This window comes from Apaloderma vittatum, unplaced genomic scaffold (assembly GCF_000703405.1).
Source record: "Apaloderma vittatum isolate BGI_N311 unplaced genomic scaffold, ASM70340v1 scaffold24005, whole genome shotgun sequence".
NCBI classification, from domain to species: Eukaryota; Metazoa; Chordata; class Aves; order Trogoniformes; family Trogonidae; genus Apaloderma; species Apaloderma vittatum.
The window spans coordinates 6,501-16,291 of NW_009717995.1; the positions used below are offsets into that span (position 1 = coordinate 6,501).

Consider the following 9,791-nt stretch of genomic DNA (forward strand, 5'->3'; position numbering starts at 1 on the left):
CCCCAGAGAACTTTTACCCTTCTGCTCTCAAGGCAGAACGGCAACCTGCTCCAGTGTCTCAACAGCCTCACAGTAAAGAATTTTTTCTCATATCTAATCTACATCTACTGTCTGTCAATCTAAAGCCGTTACCCCTTGTCCTGTCACTACACTCACTGACAGAGTCCCTCCCCATCTTTCCTGTAGCTCCCTTCAGGTACTGGAAGGCTGCTATAAGGTCTTCCTGGAGTCTTCTTCAGGCTGAACAGCCTCAGCTTTCTCAGCCAGTCCCTATAGGGAAGGTGCACCAGCCTCCTGATCATCTTTGTGGCCCTCCTCTGGACTTGCTCCAACAGGTCCATGTCCTTCTTGTGTTGGGGGCCCCGGAGCTGGACACGGTACTGCAGGTGGGGTCTCATGAGAGCAACACAGGGGGAGAATCACCTCCCTCAACCTGCTGGCCATGCTTCTTTTGATGCAGCCCAGGATATGGTTGGGTTTCTGGGCTGCAAGCACGCTTGCTTATATTCAGATTGGTCTAAACCCTTTGATCCAGCCTGTCTGAATTCCTCTCTAGGGCCTTCCTGCCCTCAAGCAGATCAACACTCCCACCCAACTGGGTGTCATCTGCAAATTTTCTGAGGGTGCAATTGGTCCTCTCAGTCCAGGTCACTGACATTGTTGCTTGCCATTAGCACTGCATCTGATGGACTTAAAGAGCCTAGTAACATCTTCAGCCTTGGAGGTTTCACTGTTGTCTACTTCTCTAGGTCTTGTATAAAGAAGTGAAATAAAACCAGTCTGGCAGTGGTATCTGTTTCCCCCATTGTTAGATCTTTCAGTCGCATAGAATATTAGAAGGTTCTTCCAGCAGAAGACACCTGTAGAGATACTGAGGATATACACAGTTTCAGAAAGGATGGAGTTCTGATTGAAGCATACAAGTAGAAAATAAATAACTATAGCCCTATTTTTCATACTTTTTTAGCATTTTGCTCAGTATTTCTTCTACTATGTTTGCAACTCTAGCACACAGATTTTCTGTTGTGTTTAGGGATGTATTTTAATCTAATTATAAAGTTAAATTATTAAATGTATGTTACATCAGCATAGCACTGTTTGGTAGGAGAGTCAGAGGGACACGTACATTAGTTCCTTCTAACCCACTGAAGAAATGCATGCAATAGACAGCACTTGGGTTTGGGTTTTTTTGCTCTGTGTATGTATATAAGGCCTATGCAGCATTTTTCTGCTTCTGCAGAGTAAGACGATGTAGAGATTACGAAGATGTCAAAAGCCAGAGATACTCAGAAAGCAAGGAGAAAAGAAGCAAAGAGGACAAAGAAACTCAGAATAGAACAACAGAAAAGGAGAGCTCCATCAAGGACGGAAAGTTGCATCTATGTACTCCTCAGAAGAGAAAACTAGCAAAGGCAGCAGTGGAAACTGGAAGAGAAAATACTCCCAGGCAATCAGCAGAGAAGTGGAAGCACCTGGAAGACAAAGACTTAAGAGAAAAACGTTGTTTTATCTGTGGAAGAGAAGGTCATATTAAAAAGGAGTGTCCACAGTATAAAGGAGCTGCAGGTATGAAACTAATCAAGCAAGTAGTATAAAAAGAGCTTACTTTTTTGGTATTTTTAACAGAGTGGAGTAACATGTAAGGTTTTTGCTTTGAATAGCATCTCATAAATGCTATCCTGATAGGTTTTCTTCAAATGTAGTCACATTTAGTCAGTTTTCTCTTCATCCTCACCTGCCTTTTAGAACTTTGCTGCATCCCAAGAGTTCTGCCATAGTTCTTTTTAACAGATAAGATGCTTGTAATAGAAAGAGTATGAGGGTCTCACTCAGTATGAGTGCTGAAATTGCTTCCATTATACTCACTGTATAAGAGTTTGCTAAGATTTCAAATTACAGCTTGTTTTTCAGAGCATCATAATTACAACAAAAGCTAGCCTCACGGTTCTTCACATCACCTAAACCAAAATTACTCCATAAGACTCCATAAAGTCTCTGTGAAGTTGTAAACGTTCCTCAGATAGAATATTGTGAATGAAATAAAAAATGTTCCTGCCAACTCAGCAGTCAGAGGTATACAATAATCTGTCTTACTTTTCATGGAGTCAGTTTGCAACTTTGACTTTAAAATACAAAATTGCCCCTGAATCCAGATCCTGACTGACAGACCCATTATTTCAAAAAATTAAATACTTTGCAGTATCTAATCATCCGTCAGATAAGATAGATGAGGGGAGGGGAGTGGATGTGGTCTACCTCGACTTCAGCAAGACTTTTAACACTGTTTCCCATGGCATCCTCAAAGCCAAGCTTAAGAAGTGTAAATTGGATGATAGGGCAGTGAGATAGATCGGGCACTGGCTGACGGACAGGGCTCTGAGAGTTGCGGTGAGTGGGGCAAAGTCTGTTTGGAGGCCAGTGGCTAATGGTGTCCCCCAGGGCTCCACCATCTGGGGAAGAAGAACCCCATGTATCAGTACAGGTTGGAGGCTGACCTGTTGGAGAGCAGTTCTGGGGAGAGGGACCTGGAAGTCCTGGTAGATAATGAGCTGACAATGAGCCAACAAAGTGCCCTTGCAACCAAGAAGGCCGATGGTATCTTGGGATGCATTGAGTGTGGCCAGCAGGTCAAGGGAGGTCATCCTCCCCATCTGCACTCATGAGGCCTCACCTGGAGTCCTGTGTCCAGTTCTAGGCTCCCTGGTTCAAGAAGGACAAGGAACTACTGGAGAGAATCCAGCGCAGAGCCACTAAGATGATGAGGGGACTGGAAAATCTGCCATATGAGGAAAGGCTGAGAGAGCTGGGTCTGTTCAGTCTGGAGAAGAGGAGGCTGAGAGGCAGATCTCATCAATGTTTATAAATATCTAAAGGGTGGGTGTCAGGAGGATGGGGCCAGACTCTTCCCAGTGGTGTCAGTGACAGGACAAGGGGCACTGGTCACAAACTGGAAAAGAGGAGGTTCAACCTGAACATAAGGAAATACTTCTTTACTGTGAGGGTGACAGAGCACTGGCACAGGCTGCCCAGGGAGGTTGTGGAGTCTTCTTCTCTGGAGATTTTCAAAACGCACCTGGACACGTTCCTGTGTGACCTACTGTAGGTGATCCTGCTCTGGCTGGGGGGGTGGACTAGATGATCTCCAGAGGCCCCTTCCAACCCCCTAACATTCTGTGATTCTGTCAAGGCAGATCTCTCATCATATGTGTTGTGAATTAAAATGATTCTAAGATAAAACTGAGACTCCTTAGGACAGTGAGTGCTACTTTTAGTTAGCTCCCAAAGTGACTCAGTATTGTTTTTTCCCTGTAGGTAAACCTAGGAGCATTTAAATTCATATTGGAATAATTTGCTCCACAGATTGCTTGTAACTTGGCCTTTTAAAGTAACAGATAGAAATCCTCTGTATAAATGTAATTTCCAGCTCTTCTCTACTAGCAAAACTGTTCTGTCTGGCTTAGATCAGGAGACGTTTCTTAATCAGATGTAATTGGTGGAAGAGGGCATAAGACTGTGCTAATGAAGTACTGAAAGTGGGAGAAAAACTATGGAAATATATTCAGAACTTTCAAGGTATTTGAAAATGTCCTTACCTCAATAAACAAGTAGAAGTGCTGGGACAGAAAGGATGCTTAAAAATGGAAGCCACATTTTATTCAGCTTCTGACCTTTCAAAGGTGTATGCCAAGTCTAACTTTTGAGTTTGTTTATCTTTGACCTTCTCTCACTGAGTATTTCTTCTATTCCCTTTGCTGTAAACTGAGTTTGCTGAGGTGAAGGGGAGTATGCCTGACTGTTTTGTAGTTTGTGACATTGTTCTATTTTATAACATTCATCATATGAGAACTATGCTGAAGCTGTGTAGCATGAATACCATGAACTCTAGAGTGGGCAGTTTTTTCTATTATCTGGATTTGGGGAATTACTATATTTGAATATGAAGGGAATTGCTGTGGATTAGGCTTTGTCTTTTTTCTTGTGAGACATGAACAATTCACTTTATCACCATATCTTCAATCACTCTCTGAAGTTCCCTGTCTCCCTTTGCTTCTGGAGGAGGACAGTTTAATTTATTGCTGGTTCCTAATTCAGATGCTTAATTACAGGTGCATCTCACCTCACTGTACTAGTTTTCCATGTTATAAAATTAAGGAAAATAACAATGTCATCCCTTCTATGTATTTTGAAGGTAGATTGCAAATATTTTAGTATTTTTAGATCTTATGATACATGAAATGGAAACTACTTTTAATTCAGTAAATCTTTGTTTTATTGTGATCTTTTCAGGTGGTTCAAAACCAGAAGGGTTATGTGGGTCTCCTTCTTTACCTAGTGCTGCCAAACATCCTGGTAGATTAAATCAGGTAAACACGAAGTGTTCCTTTTCTTGGATTTCTTTCTCATTAAATACTCTGAAGTCCATGTAAAGTAATTAAAAATAGCTTTACTTAAGGTTTCAAGAAGAGCATTCTATTTTTTTATTGTGCAGTGGCATAATTCAATTTTGTTGATTCATCAGTTTCTGTGTGTTGTTTATAGGGATTGGTTATACATGAAGAAAAAAAGAAACAAAAAGGAAAGGTATTTTTGAGTCCCCAGTCAGGTTAGTATATCTTCAGTTCAGAAATTCCGCATAAAAGCATGTCTTTAATTTGCTTTCTCTACAAGTCCTTATGGGAACTCTGCCTAATTTGCTGAACACAGCAGCAGTCTGGACAGGTTGCTAGATAATTCTGATATGAAGCCACTTCTTTTCATTGGAAAAGTGTGCAATTTTTCAGTTTTGTTTTGAAAGCAATCCTGGCCATGTCAGTTCTGTGCATTTTTTTGTCTTTAGCTCCAGTAGATTTATTTTGCAGAAGGCTATAGTGGGACTTCATGAGTCTCTCCCCTCTCTCCTGTTATGGTATACAGGGGGTTGGTTCTGTATTTCTTCAGGGATGACGTGTGGAGCGCTTTCTTGTGAAGTTTCCTTGGAGTAATTGTCTAGAATTCCACATGACCAACTGACTCAGGAGAGACTATCCAAGCACATCCTTGTTCTGGGCTGCAAAAATGCAAGGAAGTTAAAACAAAACTTAAAAGCAGCAGGCAGGTGATAATATAAAAACCTTTATATAGTTTCTCTGGATCAGAGATGTTTTATGTTAGATGCATGGTGACAAGTGTACCTTCCTTAGAGTGGTTTCACACACTTATTAACAGGTGAAATGAAGATTTTTAAGGGAATTGCCCTATCAAATTACTTCAAGTTCATTGTGCAACTCCTCAAACATTTTAGTAGCAGAGTTTTTTCAGTAAAATAGGTACATCTCTTCTGGGCATCCAAAGGGGCACCTGAGTAATCTTCACAAACTTAAGAAAACTAATCTGCAATTAAGTATTTCAAATCAAGTTCTCACTTTGGTTGGGAAGACACAGTACTTTCTGTTTTCAATATAAAGCTTTTTCAAATCTGAGTTTTGGGCTTTTAAACACAGTGATTTGTCTTTAGGTGTTTAGTTGATAAAAAAATGCTAGCTCTCATATTTTAATATTTTCTACTGTCCTCCAGCAGGTAATGATCTAAAGTTGGTCTGTGTGTGCTTTCATTATAGTTTAACTTAACAGTAACTTTCTCCTGTCTAATTGTTTCAGTTGTCTTTTTTTTTTCTTTTTTGTTTTTAAACCTTTAAAATTTGATCTTTTCTTCCTTCCAATCTTAGGCAGCCTTTCCAGTAAATACATAACTCAGGGAAAAGCCTCACAGAAGAGGACCCATCAAGAATCATGAGGGTTATTAAGCACTATTAAATTGCAATACAAGACCTTCATTCATTTAAAAATTTTTCTTTGGCTAAAGCATCTGGATTCACAGGACAGCAGCATAGACAACCTTTGAAGTTTAATGAAATATGGGTGTTTTCTTTGAGATTGCTAGTAGAAGCAACTGTGGATTTTATTATGGACCCCTGCTCTTAAATGGATTTTGAGCATTTTAATAGAAAGCCATGTTTTATATTTGTCTACTAGGTGAATCATATAGAAAAGGCATGTACTAAAAATGGACCATTTTCAAGGTTTTATTGTTCCCCCTGACCATTTTAAAATGCACTAAAATTGTGTGCAAGCCAAATACATTATATTTTCTTCAAAAATAGATTTTTTTGAAGGAGCAAATAATATTTATTAATGTTGATTGTTTACTGAATCCTTGTGTAAAAGTGTTTTAAATGTTTGTAGACCGCTACATTATTTTTATTCCTGTAGAGAACTGAAAACATAGACACTAGTAAACTCACGTAAAACAATCTGTGGACAAGCAGTGCCATTGAGGTCTCTTGGTTTGTTTTTTTTCTGTTCTGTGACTTTATGGGAGTTCATTTGCTGCTGTGCTTGTGTACAAGACGAAAGAAAGACTGAGAAACAGGTCAGTCCTGTTTGATGCTGCTATGAATCTTTTTCAAGGCCTTGGGGATATAGACAAAAATGCTTTAAAGAACAGAGGTATTATATTTGGCAACTGGGGAAAACGTGTCCATTTTCATAAAATGAAGAGGATCCTTGTGCTAGCCAAGAATTGAATTAGTAGTGTGAGCTTGAGCTTTACTTGAAGTCCCTCCAGAACTGATAATGTACCATCTTGTTCAGGAAAGAATTAGTTACATGGTAAAATTGAAACCACTGTTATTTATGACTTTGAAATAAATTTAAAATAAAAAATTCAAAAATCAGACTTAGGATTTTTTATTTCTTCTTCGGTAACAGTTTTCAGTATTCCTGACTTAAAGGTAGGATTAATGATATCTTAATAGAATTACCTCGTTTAGAAATGTCGTGTTTAATTTTTTTCCTTACCTGTCTGTTTTTCTTAAAGTTTAAAACTGGAATTGTCAAAGTAGTCTTAAAGAACTGGGATCCTAAATTCTGTTTCGGTTTTCATCCATCTGTATCCAGCTATCTGTAAACTGTTAGATGTGTGACTTCCATAAATAATTTCTGTAGTATTTTTTCCTGAACATATTTCCAAGAAAAATATTAGCCAGCAACAAAGAGAAAATAATTCCAACTTTATCTTCTGTAGCATATTTCATCATGAAATTAGGACAGTTTTTCCCTTAAAAATAAATTAATTTCTATAGTTTTTCATTTGCATCCTCCAAAAAAAGAAAGGCTGACGTGAGTTCTGTATGCCTGATACAGCCCTCTGTTCACAGTTACTTTCAGTTTTGCTAATGAAAATGAAGTGTGTAAGCCTTTAGAGGACTATGGCATAATGTCAAAGATAGAATTTTTAGTAAAAAAAAAGAAAGATTTATGCACACTTCTGGTCTTTTGGTTTTGATACTTCATAGTTTAGCAGATCCACCAGTCCTCACTTCGAAGCTGCTGCTTCCTCGTATAGTTACTCATCTCATAGCCCTAAAATAAAATCCCCAAACTTGGGATATATATTACAAGCATTACACCACTAACTAATAAATCCTTTTCTTAAAGAGCCCAGACATAACCTAGGAGATGGTCTGTGATACAGAATAAACACAGTTAAGAAGGCATACATATCTACTTGATTAAGTTGTTGCAAAATTTAGGAAATGGATTGAAAATCAAAATTGAATAAAATTAAGTTTTTCATAACAATTCTTGATATCCAAGATACTGTTTGCCTTATAGGAGTATATATGCTCCAGGAACAACTTTCCACATACAAAGAAAAAATCTGAAAGTACACAAAGCATTAATAACAAGTTTCTCAAAAGAAGAACAGTATCCAAAATAGTAGTAATAAACTAAAATAATAGTTTACAACTAAGTTCATACTAACAAAATGTAATAATAAATATTAACAAACTAATAGTTTAAGAGACTTCTTCTGAATCACCTGTACACTCAGTCCTTCTGATACAGAGCGACACTAACCTGGTAGCACCACTTGTTTGTGCCACTTTTTTGATTTTAAAAAAGTGCTATTGTCATAATTCACAAGAATTTCATATGCTTTCTATGTCCCTGTTACCGAAGTTGGAAAATGTTTAATGAGTACTTAGTTACAAGTGCTGAAAAGGGAGAAGGATGAAATTGTTTAAAGTATGCAGCACAGTTAACTGTCTTAACCAGGCTATTTAATCTCAGTTAGCTGTGTAACTACTAGATTTACAAACATCCATCTCCCCTAATTGTTGTAGTGAGATTTGCTACACAGCTGTATTTAAAATTGGTTTCTCAACCATAAAAAAACTTTATTTAAATGTATTTAATACACAAATTTTTTTTTATAAACTTAATGACACTTTTATAAGAACTGCAGAAGCCACATCAAAAATTATCTTTCCTGTTAACTTTCTGGGGCCTGAAACAGCTGCTTAGAATGTGAGCTTGCTAGCAAAGAATTGATTTTTGCCTGTACTGCTAAAGTTATCTATAGTATTTCTTGTTGTTCACTTGAACTACTTAGATATTAATACTTTAGCTTTTATCTTCTTTTGGTAACGTACTAAAGATGAAAAGCACCTTAGAAAAAGGCTGCTATTCTAGCCCATGCTCAGTCTTCCATGCTGAGATTCATTCATCGGGCAGGTGACTGAAGAGCAATGATTGGAATCTCCCTAAGGAATTCCGAGAAGATAAAGCTCTCCGTGCTTGCGTGAAGCAATGAAGAAGGTATCAGCTGCATTCATACACAAGCTTATTCCCTCCAAACATACGTGTTACCGACATCAGCCTCAGGCTGAGAGTGCATTTAAGACCACCTGTCCCCCACCACGTGGGCACGTTCTGATCGTGTGGCCAAGTTGCAGGAATTCTGGAAGACACATTTTGTGTAACTAAAGAAAATGCAAGGTCTTTTTATGTTTGAGGTAGGAGTACTGTGCCTCACTTTTGAAAAGCAGTAGCATGCAATTATGTATATGAAAAAGAACATCTGCACATTCACTAGTAAGCTCTTCAGAATGACTAAACCCAGAATCAGGTACCCAAAGTAGCTGTGGTGATGCGACACCAACATGTTGCTTGTGCTTTGTAAATACAAGTTTAAAGTGTTACCTAATGCATCTAAGAAATGGGTAGTGCTTTTCCTTCTGGCATAGCCAGCATTCAGTTGAAAGTAAGAGGATGAGTCTTACTCTGCCAGGGCTATTGGGGTTTCTCAGAAGTGCCCAGCAGTCACCCCAGCCTACCTGCCCATGAGTCCACCAGCAGTCCAGGAATGGCAGTGCCCTTCTCCCGGCAGCTCCCACCCCCTCTTGCCACCAGGCTCTCCCCGAGCCGTCCCTGAGCACACCCGCTAGGGGAACAGGAGACAGCGGACTCGTGGCCAGGCACAAGCGGTGCCTCACCTGTGACCCATCAGGCCGGTTGCCCTCTCCGGGCCTCACATGCTTCATTGCTGAATTCCTCCCAAACTGTAGGGTTTGCCCACAGTGCTGGTGTCCCAAAACCTGAGGTTCATCAGCCAGTGTGCAAAGAGCCAATTCACACCCAGAGTGGAGGCTTTTCCTTGTGTCACAGAGATGCACGTGTACGGGGGTCTGTGCCAGGGCGGTTTACTGACCAGACTACTGATTTATCATGTTAGACTTCTACTTTGGACACATAAATCTCGCTTATTAGACAAAAGGCATGTTGTTTCACGAAGTCTGGCAAAGTTAGTTTCTAATCCGTAATACATATACATAACACATCGGCATCACCAGCACTTCCTAAGGAGGAGCCTAATGCTAACCCTTGCTTTAACGCGCTTGTCTGCGGGACTGTCGGTAAGCTCTCGCGCTCTTTTCCCGTACTCCTCCTGCTCCGCGCGCCTACGTGTT

General features: G+C 39.5%; 1 protein-coding gene across 1 annotated transcript in view; it reads left to right on the forward strand.

The window, feature by feature from the left end:
- Nucleotides 1-4,364, forward strand: part of LOC104274473 (terminal uridylyltransferase 7-like) — a gene marked incomplete at both ends in the record, with an annotated part of 10,554 nt that extends 6,190 nt beyond the window's left edge. Inside the window, 3 exons of the mRNA XM_009870118.1 lie at nucleotides 1,241-1,566; nucleotides 2,440-2,595; nucleotides 4,288-4,364. Of these exons, the coding sequence (XP_009868420.1) occupies nucleotides 1,241-1,566; nucleotides 2,440-2,595; nucleotides 4,288-4,364 (559 nt within the window). The remainder of the gene's footprint in view (nucleotides 1-1,240; nucleotides 1,567-2,439; nucleotides 2,596-4,287) is intronic.
- Between the last annotated feature and the right edge of the window lie 5,427 nt (nucleotides 4,365-9,791).